Source organism: Arachis stenosperma, chromosome 5, assembly GCF_014773155.1.
Source record: "Arachis stenosperma cultivar V10309 chromosome 5, arast.V10309.gnm1.PFL2, whole genome shotgun sequence".
NCBI classification, from domain to species: domain Eukaryota; kingdom Viridiplantae; phylum Streptophyta; class Magnoliopsida; order Fabales; family Fabaceae; genus Arachis; species Arachis stenosperma.
Window position 1 is genome coordinate 119,204,012 of NC_080381.1, and position 16,027 is coordinate 119,220,038.

The window sequence follows — 16,027 nt, forward strand, 5'->3', positions numbered from 1 at the left end:
TGTTATGGTGTCACTTAATATTCATATTAATAAATTTTGTCATCGTCAACAATAAAAATAATAGAAGGACTAATTTAAAAAATAAATTTAATTGCTATTAATTATAAATCAACTTACACCACTTCATATGAACTGAAATCTTTATGAAGAGCATTGAAGTTAAAATATAGTAAAAGAATTAATGAAACAAAATTTCAGTTGAATACAACAATTATCACGTTGTTAGATTTTGCTAGAAGCTAGTTATATTGGATGCTTAAAGAACTTTCAAATTGTTCACAATGCTGAAGTTGCTTATTTCAAATAGCCAAAATTAAAAGTAGTCTGTTAAGTATATTCACAGTCAATTAACAAGTTAGAAGAGTCATTAGCATCAACCTTTACTTATATAAAGGTCATATGTACTTATGATTATGTATGTGTTCCTAGAAATGAAAAAATAAGCATGGTTTTTTAAAATTAAAAAATATTCCTCTGTTCTTTTATTTATTGTGAATGTTAGTGACTTGTAGAAATAAAAAATATGATAGTGTTATTTATGTGAGTAGATGATTTTAGAATCAATAAATTTATGAGTATTATACTTACATGGTATTAGAGCTGATTTAATTCAGCGTAAAGTGTTTGAAAATTTGTGAGGTGGAAAAAAATTTTCACATAGTTGTTTATTCATAGAATTACAATGACAAACACTTTTAATATTATGTGGTCCAATATCAAATTAGACAGAAAATTTGACTACAGTTATTGGGAGACTTTGTGTCTACCCATTTGAAAGCTCAAAATATGTAGAATTTCAATGAATCGGGTTACAAGAAGGAGCAGATGCTATCTCAAATTTATCAAAGTGTATATAGATTATACAATGTTTGACAAAATAGCGAATACTAAAAATGCAAAAGAAACATAGACCACGTTGAAGTTATCATATAAAGGCATAGATAAAATTTAGAAAGTAAAACTACAGTCTTTGCGAAAAGAATATAAAAGGTACGATATGTCTAGCTCAAAAATTGTTACGCAATATTTTTCTCGTGTTACAAATTTTGTTAATAAAATGAGAGTTCATGAAAAAGATATGCCCAATTGCAAAGTGATGGAAAAAATTCTTTACACCATGCCAATTAAATATGATCATGTGCTGACTACGATACTGGAGCCCCATGATATAAAAACTATGACAATTGCAGAGTTACAAAGAATCATAGAAAGGCACATCAGCAGAGCATTGGAGAGTTAAGAAAAATCAACTTAAGAAGTCTTGAAAAGTTAATTGGGTGCATTTAAATAATGTTGCAGAATCAAGCTGTATACAAGAAGGATGAGGTTATGGTTTCAATTTTTAAAGTAAAGGTAAAGGAAGTTTTAAAGGAAGAGGTCGCGAAAATTATAACCATTGAAGTAATAATAATTTTACACCACCTAATCAAAGAAGAGGTGGAACAAATTTTAAACATACCAACCGAAAAAGAGGTCTAAGTAATTTTTATCAAGAAAGAACCAATTTCAACTGGTTTTATTGTGAAAAGTATGGATATAAAGCAACAAATTGCAGAATCAAAATGATGAAAGACAATCAAACATACGTTGTAAAAAATCAGCATCAAAATACTGATAATAATTAAATACTCAAACTTTATTTTTTACAAATAATTCATGTATTGAAGATGAAAATATATGATACCTAGATCATGCCTGTAGTAATCATATGTTTGACAGAAAAGATTTATTTTTTTCACTAGATACATTAGTTAAACTATTATTGAAATTTGGTAATAGTACAAAGATCCCTATTGAAAGAAAAAGACAAATACAAATTAGATTGAATGATGGTTATTTGAGTTATATTTTTGATGTTTTTTATGCTCTTGAACTTTATTACAATTTACTAAGTATGGAACAGTTATCTGAGAAAGGATATAAGATAATCATATAGTGTAAATATTGCACTATGTTTGACTACAATAAAAGATTTATAGGTATAAAGATGACTTTAAATAGAATATTTTCATTAAAAATTCAATTTATTAATCTTTGTTGCATGAGTTTTATATTTTGTGAAAATATAATTATTTATGAAATTAATTTTAATAGTAGTAAATGTGAAATTAGTAAACTTTTATAATTATAAGATTAGAAATAGTAACTGTTTTAGTGACCAATTTAGTTTTTTTAGGAATTAGCGATCGATTTAGCGTCGGAAAATCGATCGATCACTATTTTAGTAATTTTTTGTAGTTAAAGAATTAGAATTTAGAATTTAAAAATATTAATTAAGGATAGTTGAAAAAAAATAATTTTTTAATTAAGTTCATTAATTGTATATTGTCACGTACTGTACGTAGAGGGTGAGGGGTTTGGTTTTGCTTTTATTGTATGTGGGTTTTAACTTCAACTCACATTAAATCATGATAAGTATGAAAATGTAATTACTTAGGAGATTACCATGAGATATATAAATGTAACTACCTAAGCATATAAATGTTAGGAAAGATACTCGTCGTTTCCTATATAAATACCAATATACATCTCATCCTCGTCAATAAGTGAGGTAACCAAAGGGGAAGGAGAGAACTTGATTGAAGTGAAGGATGTGGAAGTTGAAGATTGGGGAAGGAGGAAAGGACTTGATTTCAGCCAACAACTTCATAGGAAGACAACATTGGGAGTTTGATCCAAATGCAGGAACACCACAAGAACGTGCTCATCTTGAAACCCTTCGTCAACACTTCACAAAAAATCGTTTTTCCATCAAACAGAGCTCTGACCTATTAATGAAGATGCAGGTTTTTTTTTTTTTTCTTCTTCCCTTAAATGAAAAGCATTTCTTAAATCAAATGTATAACACTTCTAAAATTGTTAAAGAACACAACTTTTATTCTTATTATTGTATATATCTAAAACTAACAACATTCCTTTTTCACACTACCCTAAAAATAAGAAAATTAAAATTAATGTATCCAAAATTATTATATTATTTAATATTAATTTCTTAGCTTTACTTTTCAAAAATGAAACAACTCAAAAAAAAAAAAATTTCCAAAACTGCCGTTTGAATTTTCTTCTCAAATCAGTCAATAGGAGTAGATGGTATGAGAACTGTGACATGTATGTAGCTATCTAATTCATTATTTAAAAAACATGTCAAACTTATTTTTTATTGTTAAAACAAAAATAATATTCCCTGAACTCTCTTAGAAACAAGTTACAATAGCATTCCCAGTTACAATTATTAGGAGAGAGAGTTATCCTTATCGGCATATTTAATTATTATTATAAAATTATTAATTCAAAAAAATAAAACAAATATAAAGAAACACAAATTATTAAATTTCTAACACATTCTTCTGGCACGAATCTCTTTTTTGAGGGTTTGAAGTATCAAATTTTACATAATTTTTTTCTGTTTTTATCTTTTGTTTTTTTATAATAAAAATAAAATTTTAAATCTTTTTGTTATAAAAAATGCTAATATAATGTAGGTAACATTAAAATTGTTAAAAAATAAAGTTCACAGATACTTTTTGTCCCGCAAAAAAAGTTAACTTTAATAATAAGTAGAGTAAATGATAAATAAATTTCTAATTTTTTATCTCAAAAATAAATAGATTATCGACTAATTAAAAATATAAATACGTTTTTCATTTTTTAAAACGTGAGACATTTAAATTTTTTTAAAAAATCGATTTATTTTTATATATTTTAGACAAAAAATTTAAATATTTCATATTTTAAAAAATCAAAAATATTTTTATATTTTTAATTAATCAAAAATTTATATGCTTTTAAATTAAAAAGTTAAGCAACTTTTTTTTCTTTTTCTTAACTCGCACACATGCAGCTAAGAAAGGAGAACAAATGTGGAGCAATACCAGAAGCAGTGAAAGTGGGAGAAGAAGAGAAGATAACAGAAGAAGCATTGCTTACAACAATGAGAAGAGCTCTCACTTTCTCTTCATCCATTCAATCACATCAAGGTCACTGGCCTGCTGAGTTAGCTTGCCCTTTGTTTTTCATTCAACCCTTGGTGAGCCTAATTATGCCCATTATTTAAAATATTGGGAATATTAATAATTATAATTAATTATATACTTTTATTATATACCCAAAGTGAACTCAACATTAATAAACATCAGGAATTTGATTATCGTCCATGAAATTATTATAGACATAATTATTTATATTGTCTTTTTTTATTAATTTAAATTTTTTAAAAAAATAATTTTATAACATAATATAAAAATTTTTATATCCAAAAAATTATTTAGAGTTCAATTTTTAGTAAACAAAAAAAAAAATCATCATAAGAAGAATAAAAAGAAGTATATTAATCACTAATGTTAATTGTGGATAAAATAAATGTATGTGTTGCAGGTAATGATACTATACATTACGGGACACTTGGATGCTGTTTTAGGAGCAGAACATAAGAAGGAAATTATTCGCTATTTGTATAACCACCAGGTAAACAATTTACTATATCTTTTTTTAAATATATTTATCAAAAGAATGACGATAAAGAGTCAATTTTTATCGTTAATTCATAAATGTTTAATTTAAAATTTTAAATTATAAACTTAAAATATAATTTTTCAAAAATTGGCTTCTATACTTTTTCATTGACCTAATAGTTCTCAAAAAGTTTAATCTTTACTTTACTATGCAACCATTATGTATGTGAATATTCAAATATGAGCCCAATCTTATTGTTATTTCATCTTGTCTCTATATTGGATCAGCTCTAAATCTATCCAAATCTTGATATATTATCCAAAAAAGTCAATTATATTCAAACTAAAGTGACACAAAATAGGGAGAATATCCTTAATTATCTCGCAATTATTATTAATTAGTTATTGGATGCTTTCAATATATATGGTGAGACAGAACGAAGATGGTGGCTGGGGATTCCATATTTTGGGTCACAGTACAATGTTCGGATCAGGATTGAGTTACATTGCATTGAGAATACTTGGAGAAAAACTTGAAGATCAGGAAGACAAGCCATTGGCCAAATCCAGAAAGTGGATACTTGACCATGGTGGATTAGTGGCTATTCCATCGTGGGGCAAGTTTTGGGCTTCGGTAAAGATATTATTACTTATTAAGACATTAATCAATTAATGAGGAATGTAATAAATAAATATATATACATGCATGTTAAATTAATATTAATAATTTAGTATAGTTACTAGACAAATGAACACATATATACATGCATGTTAAATTGTTAATATAACAAAAAATATGATTTGTATACCAAAAACCAATTATTACACTATTAAAAAAATTACTTTAGTACAATAGAAATAGCCATTAATATATTTATCAATAATTAAATATTAATTTCTTATATTTTTGTCGATAAAAGATTTTAGTGATAATTATATGGTTACTAATAAAGACTTTTTTAATAGCGATAAAAAATTTATAATTATCATTATAACAAATAGTAATAATAGCAAATATATAATTGCCAAAAATATATATATTAAATAAGATAAACCTTTTTAATAATTTTTGTTGTAGTGTAAAATCAGTCATTATATATTTTTTGTATAAATATATGTATAATTTATCTTATTTTTATCATGTATTTTATATTTTAATATATATATTTTATATTGATAGTTGATTTTAAATAACTAATTTTATACTGCTAGCATTAGTTGATTAATAATTTAGTATACTTAATTGATTTGGTGGAAGGTGGTTGGAGTTTATGAGTGGTCAGGTTCCAATCCATTTCCACCAGAGTTATGGCTTCTACCCAAATCTAGCCCTATCCATGGAGGTTCGTTCAAGATTAAAATTTTGAGTTTCTATAATTTCTTTTTGGCATAACCATTATTGCTAAGACCAGTACTTCCTTATATGATGATAATAGGTCACATATTGAACTGTTGTCGCTTGGTTTACTTGCCCCTATCATACGTATATGGCAAGAAATTTGTGGCTCCCATCACTGACTTAATCAAATCTTTAAGGGAAGAAATGTACATCCAACCTTATGATCAAATCAACTGGAATAAAGCCAGAAATACTATTGCTAAGGTCAATATACAAACTTTAATTTAATTTCTTATTATTTTCTTCTGATTAATAATGTTATGCAATTAACTTTTTTCCAACCAACATTAAATATTTTTAAAAAAAATATTTTATTTATTTTAAATTTGAGACCTTAAATAAAAAAAATTTTAATATTAAATTCTAAATTATAAATCTAAATATTAAAATTGACTAATGTTGATGATTAACTAAAAGTTAGTTCCTTATATTTTTTTATTTGAAAAAATATAGCTAGATAATCAATTTTAGTTAATTAGAATTAGTCAATTTTAGTGTATAGATTTATAATTTAAGATTTAAGGTTAAAAATTTATAATTTAAAGTTTGAAACTTAAGATAAACACGATAATTTTAAAAGATTAGCTGATGTTAGTTGAAAAAAATTGGTTATTTATCGTTATTCAAAAATTATTAATTACTTGATTGTTTATGTTTTAGTTTTGCTCGCTTTTGCTTAATTTAAAACATAGGTTTTAGGGTCATATATAATCTACCCTATAAAACATTCTTTTGGATATAAATTTACCATCATATTCATGGTGAACGGGATGAAAATGTATAAATTTAATGAAGTGTCAAACAATTGGACAAACTTTATTAGTAACAGTAATTGAGATAGAGTAAAGAATTAGAAGTATGAGAGTGTTTTCATTTACTGACGTAAAAAATAAAATTAAAAAAGAAGATTTGAGACACGGAAGTGAAACTGAAACTTATATATTGTGATTGTAGTACCTGCATTGGATAATAGAGTAATACGATATATATAGTGAAATTATTTATAGTGTAACAATAATCAAAACCAATAGAGACTAACTAATTCACTTAATTATATTCACTCACAGCCCCCTCAAACTTAGTAGTGAGTTGAAGAACCACTCTAAGTTTGTCTCAAAATTTGCAAAATAGAGGTGATGAGAGAGATTTGGTGAAAATATTCCTAGAGTATATGAAGGACATAGAGTTGCTTTTGATTCACCATCTCTCTTAGGCAGTGAAGGTCAATTTTCATATGTTTGCACCTAGTATGAAGGATCGGGTTAGCAGCTAATGAGCAAGTACTTTGATTATCACAGTAAATAGTAGGTGCCATTAGTTGTGAAATTTGAAGCTCTTTTAGAAGCTGCTATATAAACACTAGTTCTGACTGTGATGCTGCTATGCTCCTATACTCTGCTTCAGTGCTACTGCGACTAACTTTGACTTGTTTATTGCTTCTCCATGATACCGAATTACTTCCTAAGTATACACAATAGCCAGTAATTGATTTCCTGTCCTTCAAATCCCCTACCCAGTCTGCATCTGCGAATGTAAGTAATCTCAAGTCAGTACATTTTTAAAATTTAATGCCTGCTCATACTGTACCTGCAATATATTTGAGGATGCATTTGACAACTTTTCAATGATCTATTGTTGGCGAGTGCATGTATTGAGAGATTTTGTTCACAGAGAAAGCAAGATTTTGTCTTGAAATAGTCAAATACTGAAGTGATCCAACAATCTCTCTATACAATTTTAGATCCTGAAAATGCTCAGTACCGTTTGATGTAAGCTTCAAGGCTGAGACCATAGGGATAGTCATTGAATTTGCAGTGTCCATTTTGGCTTTTTGTATCGTAACAGATCTCGAGCATAATTTTGTTAAGAAACTAGAATAGATCTATTTGTTAAATAAGAGAATTCTAACCCAAGAAAATAACTAAGTTTTCCAAGATCTTTAAGCGAAAAGATTTTATTGCGATCAGAGATAAATTTGTCTATTTACCAGTATCACTTCCAGTGACAACAATGTCATCTACATAGACTAAGAGAAAGGTGGTAGATGTACTAGTGTGTTTAACAAACAATGAAATATCACTTTTGATTTTGGTGAGACCGAACTATAATAACGTAGCAGTCAAAGTATTGAACCAAGCTCTTGGAGCTTGCTTCAATCCATAAATTGCTTTGTTCAACTTACAAACTTGTGATGCATTCACAAATTGATAACCTGTTGGTGGAAACATGTATACTTCTTCTTCAAGAATACCATTTAGAAAGGCATTATCAAAATCAAATTGCCTTAGTGTCTATCCACGTGATAGAGCTATAGTAATTACAATTCTCACAGTAGTAAGTCTCACAACTGGACTGTATACTTGACTGTAATCTATGTCTTCAACTTGCAAAAAATTCTTCGCAACTAACTTGGCTTTGTACTTGATGATGTTGCCTAACGGATCTCTTTTTATAGCAAATACCCATTTAGAATTAATAACAGTTTTATACTTTGGTGGTTCAACTAAATCCCAGGTGTTACATCTTACTAAAGCTTGAATTTCAGCATCCATTGTATTTTTCCAATGTAAACACTGAAAATATTGTTTAACATTCTTCAGATTATTGTTAATTAAATCATAAGGTTCTACTGAAGTTATAGCTAATACTTGAGGTCTATTGTTTCTGGTTTTTGATCTTGTGAGCATATTGTGAGTATTAGAAGATGTAGTAGAACTAGTGTTTGTAGCATTTTCAAAAGGTAGACAAATTTTAAGGCATGAAATTGGGATGGAAGGATTCTGATTAAGACTAGTACTAGAAGAGGTATGCTCAGTAATTTGAGTGTCAAGGCAAGTAGTCAATGAAGGAGAATCTGAGATATCTAGAAGAGGTAGAGTTTGGGGAGAGTTAGAAGTCTTGGGTGAAATGTTGAATGTAAAAGCTGGCAGATCTTTAACTGTATCCTGGTTCACTACTATGTTTTTATTGTGAAATAGAAAATTGTAAGAAAATTCAGTTTCATCAAATATCACATGTCTCGAATAGTGAATTTTTTCATCTTTAGTCATGCATTTATAACCCTTGTAGTTACTATCATAGCCAAAAAATAAACATTTTTTTTATCTGAATGCAAACTTTATTTTGTTAGAAGATCTTAAATAAGGAAAGCAAGCACATCCAAATATTTTAAAGTCCTTATAATCTGGTAATTTTTCAAATAAAGTTTCAAAAAGTGATATATACTACTGATGTAAAGGAGTCTTCCCAAAATAATATTGATAATGCAACAGTAGCCATAAGTGACAATCCTACTTCAGTTATATACCTATGTCTTCTCTCTATACTACCTTGTTGTTAATGTGTATAGGAGCATGAGATTCTATGCATAATATCATGTTCAGTTAAAAATTGAGTGAAGGAGTGTGACATGAATTCTATACCTCTATCAGTTTGCAAAGCCTTAATCTTCAATTCTGTTTGAATTTTCATAAATACTTTATAATTTTTCAATGCTTGTAGTGACTGAGATTTATGAGTTAGTAAGAAAATAGTTATGTATTTTGTATGAGCATCCACAAATAAGATGTAGTGTCTATATCCATTTTTAGATATCATAGAGGCAAGCCCCTAAATATCAACAAAAACAAGGTCTAATGGTGCTTTATAGACGGATTCAGATTTTGTAAAAGGAAATTGATGCATTTTTTTATAGCACAATATTCTCATATTTGAACAAAATTGGAATTAAATTGAGCAAAAACTCCACATATTTTTAAGATAGAAAGTACAGTTTTTATTGAACTGTGACCCAGGCGTTTATGCCAACGGTCAAGGGTTACATTTTTGTTGCTTTGAACTACAAATGCTTTCTTAATAGAAGAATCTGTAATGCTCTGTGAAGGTTGTAGAAGGCTTAGAGAAGGGGGTTGAATCTATGACCTTCTTCTAAGTTACTAAATTAACCTTTTTAAAACAACTTGGCAATCTGAATCTATTTGAACTCAGCAGTGAAAAATTTATGAGACAATTTTATTTTGTCTCGTGAATATCAGAAACAGAACAGAAAAGTAAAGAGAGAAGCTAACACCATCATGTATCCTGGTTAGGTTGCCTTGTGCAATGCAACCTACGTCTAGTCTCCATCACAACAGTGGTGGAATTTTAACTATAGTTAAAGTATTACATACACCAATTCTACAGGATTGACACAATTCTTTCACACTCAAGTTCTAACCTAACTTGACTTTCGCTATGCAAATACCTAACTCTTCACTCTTAGTGCTAACCCAACTAAGAAAGGGATACCTCACAGGTACAAGATACAAGACACATAATCTACCTAAAGAAATCTGAAATAACTCTAGACTTTTCTCTCAAGTGTATCACTCAGCCTCTTTTCACTCATTGGCTTTTACTTGAGATCTCTCATTATGCCTTTTCACTCAAGAAATTACAAAAAGACAAACATTAAAAAGAAAATTATAATCTGTAAAACATGAAGCAGATTGACTCTTCAACAGTTTCTTTGCTATGTAATAAACCAGATTTGCTAGCCTCTGATTCAGTTCTTCATTCTGGCAGAATGCTCCTTTGACTAGAAAATACTGTCCAGTTAGATGAACTTCTTCAAAGAGCTATTCTCAGAACATACACCTCAAGAACACTGATTTTTTCTCCTTGTCTTCTGAATGGTGAACCAACTTCTTTTGTATCTCTTTGCATGTTGCTGAGTCACTCTCCCCTAGGTAAACCCTTGAGTTGTGTGCTTCACCAACCCAGCCGTTCACTTTCTTCCATTTATCCTCAATTTAGGAACTTTTGTTCTGACCTCCTTTGTTGACCGAAAGTCTCAACACAGCAAACACAAAAAGTCTTTCAAAGGTGAACACAGATCTTGGCCATTGAAAAACAACTTGGTTCCTAAGACATACTTGTGACCGTAGATGCACAGCAGTGAAGAACATACATCATCTTTACCATGTATCCCAATATGGAGTGGTAGAGAGTTGAAGATGAAGAGAAGAAAATGAGATGCATGTAAAAGGAAATGAAATCACCTTTAACTTTTGACCTCTTCTTGATACAGATTGATATGGATGATTAAACTTCTACCTTTTGCTTAACCTTCTCTTTCTTGCTTCTTTGATGAATAGCTTAAGGAAGAAGCTCTCTCTTTATTTTTCTGAGTTCTGACCAAGAGGGAGAAAGTGTACGTTGCTTTTGGCGAAAGCACACGGGATGGATTTGCTTTGCTAACGGGTTTGGATTGGATTAATTCATTTGGCAACCCGTTTGATTTCTTTGTCTCAGCTGGTTTCAATTGTTTGAATCCTTTTGGGATTGTTTAATGATTTGTAGCCCACCAGATTTGTTTCTTATTTTTCATCCTCTTGGGCTACTGCAATAATAAGTTTTGGCCTGCAACATTTAATAAATGTTTAGCACTATATAATCATAAATAATCAACACTAATTATTTACTTTGCCCAATAAAATAATATTTGTCATCATTAATTAATTTAGTTAATTTCATAACTCAACACTATGCTTACAAGAAACAAAATTATTCAAAGAACTATGCATTAAGGACTTATTAGGCATAGGAACAAACAAATTTTTAAAAGAGTATATGCCATTTCTAGCTTTGTCTTGGAGAAGAATTTCTTGAGAATCCTGATCTCGCACAATACAATCATAAGGCCAAAATTTAAAATAAACATAGTTATCTAAAGTAAATTGAGATACACTTAATAAATTCTGTGTGATTTCAGGGACATAAAATAATTTGTTTAAAAGAAACATTATTTTACTGTCTTTATCACAAAGAATTGAAGTTCCTTGAGCTAGAATTTTCGTACTTTGGCCATTATCTACAAATAATAGATCAGAATCTGGAATTGAAGAGTTGAAATTCAGCAAGTTGAGTGAATCTGGTGTGACATGGTGACTTGCTTCTGAATCTAAGTACCATACAGAATCTTGATAATTCTGAGAATTTGAGAAATAAGCTCTTGGTTGATGGAACTATGATGATGGTGGTGGTGGTTATGTGTTAGAGTAAGGGAATGTGGATTGTGGTGATTGTGAGCTATTTTCATAAGCTTGAAAGTTAGGATCGAATCTATAGAAGCAAGTTTGAACTACATGGCCTTGGCGACCACAAAGTTGACACTGAGGTCGATTACTTTGATTAGAAAAATGACCTCCTCTTTCAAATCTTCCCCCTCTTCCTCTTCGAATAAAAAAGCCTCTCTGAGATTGAATGGTATACGGTGATGATGCTTGTGCTGGATTTGCTATGGGGATGTCACCTTGTTGTTTCTTGTATCTTTCCAACATATCGTCATAGGCTTTGAGGAAAGACTCAACTTCAGACACATTGTAGGTTGATAATTTTGACATTACAGAAGTAATAAAGACGATATACTCCTTAGATAAACCATCAAGAATTGTTGAGATATGGTCATCTTGTTGAATTTGATATCCAATGAATTATAGTAAGTCAACAAGATCTTGAATTTTTGAGGGATAATCTGGTATCGATCCAGTTTTTTTTACAGATTTCAGTTGAGCTCTTAAACTTTGAATTCTTGTGGCAGAGGTCTCATCAAAATAGTCATTAATTAAGTGCATTCCAATTTTCATAAAATTGATGACGCTGAATGATCTTATTCTTGAAGGGCTTTGTGATTGATAAAGAACCCAAGTTGATAGAGTAAGATCATCTAACCCCCAGTGTTTGAAGGCTTCAGTTTCTGTTTTAGTCTTCTTGGCATCATCTTCTTCGTATTATTGTGAAATCACTCTTTGGTATAAGTGATCTTCAAGGCTTAAACTCTGAATTGTAAGTAAAGCTTGGTGTCTCCATGTATTATAATTGTTGTGATCTAACTTCTCAAAAATTGGGGAGATCGATCTCTTGGTTGAAGATTTTGATAGAGTAATTAACATTATGGAATACCAAATTGAAAAAATCAAGAAAGGAAAAAAAAGGAGAAGAACAAAGATAAAAAGGAAAAAAATTAGGACAAAAATTGGGGTAAAATTGGAGCAAAATTAAAAAAAAAATAAAAGAGGAATCAGAATTTGAAAAGAAGTAGGATCTCAAACTCTGGATACTATAACAATAATTGAGATAGATAAAGAATTAAAAACATGAGAGTTCTCATTCACTGACACAAAAAATAAAATTAGAGAAAAAGACTTGAGATACGGAAGTGAAACTGAAACTCATACATTGTAATTGTAGCACCTACTCTCGATAACGGAGTAATACAACATATATAATGAAATTATTTATAATATAATAACAATCAAAATCAATAGAAATCAGACTAATTAATTCACTTAACTAAAATATTTAGGAGTTTAAATTTTGAAAAACTTTATTAAAAAATGATTATACATGTTACTATTGCTTTTTGAGTCTGAGGAGGTTTAGATTTTTTCATCACCTTAAGTTTTTATGAGTTTGCTTTTAATATATAGTAGAGTAAAATATTTTATACAATTGCATAATTATATCTATATTTTTAGATAATTATTTATGTCATCAATATAAAAAGTTATTATTTTTATTGATATAACGTTACGTAATTAAATATACATATAAAATTATTTTATATTGTTAATACATTAAAATTAAATTATTTTTTCTATAATAAAAAGATATTTATGAGATCCAAATTAATGAGATGCAATTGCAGGAGGATCTCTACTATCCACATCCTCTCATCCAAGATATGTTTTGGGGATTTTTATATCACGTTGGAGAACGTTTTCTAAACATTTGGCCTTTTTCCAAGCTTAGAGAAAAGGCATTAAAAATCACAATGAATCATATAAAATATGAGGATGAGATTAGTCACTACCTTTGCGTCGGAGTTGTTGAGAAGGTATATATATAACAATTACTACCCATTAAATATATTTATTGGTATTTTTACACCAAATATGAAATCTTATATGATAAGTGTATATATATATATATATATATATATATATATAGAGGTAGCATAATTGTTATGATAATATAATTTCAGTTTCAATATCGGTTAACACAATTTACTGTTATTGAATGAAATGAAAGGTTTTGTCTTTGATTGCACATTGGGCTCATGAGCCAAATTCAGAGGCATTCAAACTTCACTTAGCTCGAATCCCTGATTACTTTTGGATTGCTGAAGATGGCTTAAAAATTGTGGTTAGTATTGTTCTTTTCTAAAAATTAAAGTACATTTTAGTCTTGTAAGAGAGAAGCTTAATAATTAGATAATGGATAATGCAGTGTAAGTCTTGTTAATTTTTTACCGTTGAATAACTTTTTATAAATTATAAATTTCAGCCATTTAATAATTGGATTATTTCATATTATCTTAATAATCAAAGTTATGAAATTTAAAAATTCAAACATTAATACATATTTAATAGTCAGTATTTATTTATATTTTCAAAATTATATTATATATCACAATAATAAAAATAGTGTATTCTAGTATGTCCAATATTTTTTCAAAAGTATTATTAAAATTAAAATAATATTTTTTTATTATTTAACAATGTTTTTAATTTAGAAAATAAAAAATATTATCAAAATATAAAAATATTATTATTTTAATTTTCACAATACTTATATAACTATCATAACTACCATAGTATAGATATATAGAATCCACCAATAAAGGTATATCAAATTTTATAAATGGATCGATGAAGAACATAATTTATAAAAAAGTAGCCAATAATAAAAGTTATTTCGAGAGAAATATGCTAGTACTAATTGAAAATAATATACTTGGGCACTAAACTAATAAAAATATACAATACCAAAAAACGTACATTTCGTTTATGATAGATTCATTTAAATTCAATACAGGCTCTGGGAAGTCAATTGTGGGATGCTGCACTTGCGGTACAAGCAATAATTGCTTGTAATATGAACGAAGAGTATGGACATGTACTTAAGAAAGCACATGACTTTATCAAAGCTTCACAGGTAATAACAAATAAGGTGGAAACTCAGGTGCAGTCGACTTCACGTGAAGTTGATACTTGAGAGCCGTTAGATGATTTAACTGATTTGACTAAATTTTCATCTAACGACTCTTAGATATCAACTTCACGTGAAGTTGACTTCACCTGAATTTTCACCAACAAATAATCATTAATCACTTGAATAACATTATTAATTAATATGTGACTTACCGAAGCAATAACATTATTAATTAATCTTAAATCAAAGATTCGTGAAAATCCCAAAGGTGACTTCAAGGCAATGCATAGACATATATCAAAAGGGGCGTGGGCATTCTCAATTCGTGATAATGGTTTACAAGTTTCTGATTGCACTGGAGAAGCACTAAAGGTTAGTTCAACCATATTCCACTAAACAAATGATGTATCACGACAAAGTTTATCCTTTTTGTTTTAGTTAAGAAAAATTCATGTATTCGTTTTCATAAATTTTATGTGTTTTTGTTATTTATTTGTTGAGATTTGATTGGTTAAAAATGCTTATTTATCTGGTATTTTTTATCAAAAAGATAAATATAAATCTTTAGATGCATTATATTTTAAAAATAAATAGTTATTTTTTTGAAACAAAAAGTTCAATACAATAAGGTGGAGCATTTAAAGTGGAACATTTAGAAAGTTTAGAATTACAATACAAATACTAAAAAAGAAACCGTAGTTATTTCCGACATTGCTATCAACAATTAGACGGAACAAAGTCAAACCACTCTTTGTAGCTCCTAATCGACTTGGTAATAACTTCCGCAATGCCTGTTTCTTGATTTCTGAAAATCATGCCATTCCTTTCCAACCACGTATTCCAAATGATAGCAAAAAAGCCAATCAACCACATGTTACGTTCGTCTTTTCTTACAAGAACTTCTGTCCAACTCTCAAAGTGTTGTTTAATGGTTCCTGGAATAGACCAAAGTTTATTATAGGCGTATAACCAAGTATACCACACTTGCCATGTGAACTCACAACCAATGAATAAGCAGAAATCATTCTCAGTTTCTTTTTTACATAAAACACAAATCATATCCCTATGATCAATAATGCCTAATCTAATCAATCTTTCCTTAGTATTGACCCTACCAACTAACACAACCAGGTGAATAGCTTAACTTTTGGTGGTACTAGTCCTCTCTATATAGATCTAGTGAAACTATAACTCGTAATGTCCT

General features: G+C 28.8%; 1 protein-coding gene across 3 annotated transcripts in view; it reads left to right on the plus strand.

The window, feature by feature from the left end:
- The first annotated feature begins 2,528 nt into the window (after nucleotides 1–2,528).
- LOC130982707 (lupeol synthase-like) overlaps nucleotides 2,529–16,027 on the plus strand; it is a 29,882-nt gene continuing 16,383 nt past the window's right edge. For all 3 annotated transcript variants that reach the window (XR_009087194.1, XR_009087195.1, XM_057906778.1), the window contains exons 1-10: nucleotides 2,529–2,786; nucleotides 3,842–4,027; nucleotides 4,375–4,464; nucleotides 4,888–5,085; nucleotides 5,710–5,794; nucleotides 5,888–6,054; nucleotides 13,538–13,726; nucleotides 13,921–14,034; nucleotides 14,707–14,826; nucleotides 15,073–15,195. Coding sequence is in view for 1 of the 3 variants with exons in the window: in XM_057906778.1 (XP_057762761.1) it covers nucleotides 2,592–2,786; nucleotides 3,842–4,027; nucleotides 4,375–4,464; nucleotides 4,888–5,085; nucleotides 5,710–5,794; nucleotides 5,888–6,054; nucleotides 13,538–13,726; nucleotides 13,921–14,034; nucleotides 14,707–14,826; nucleotides 15,073–15,195 (1,467 nt within the window). In the remaining 2 variants the exon portion in view is untranslated. The remainder of the gene's footprint in view (nucleotides 2,787–3,841; nucleotides 4,028–4,374; nucleotides 4,465–4,887; nucleotides 5,086–5,709; nucleotides 5,795–5,887; nucleotides 6,055–13,537; nucleotides 13,727–13,920; nucleotides 14,035–14,706; nucleotides 14,827–15,072; nucleotides 15,196–16,027) is intronic.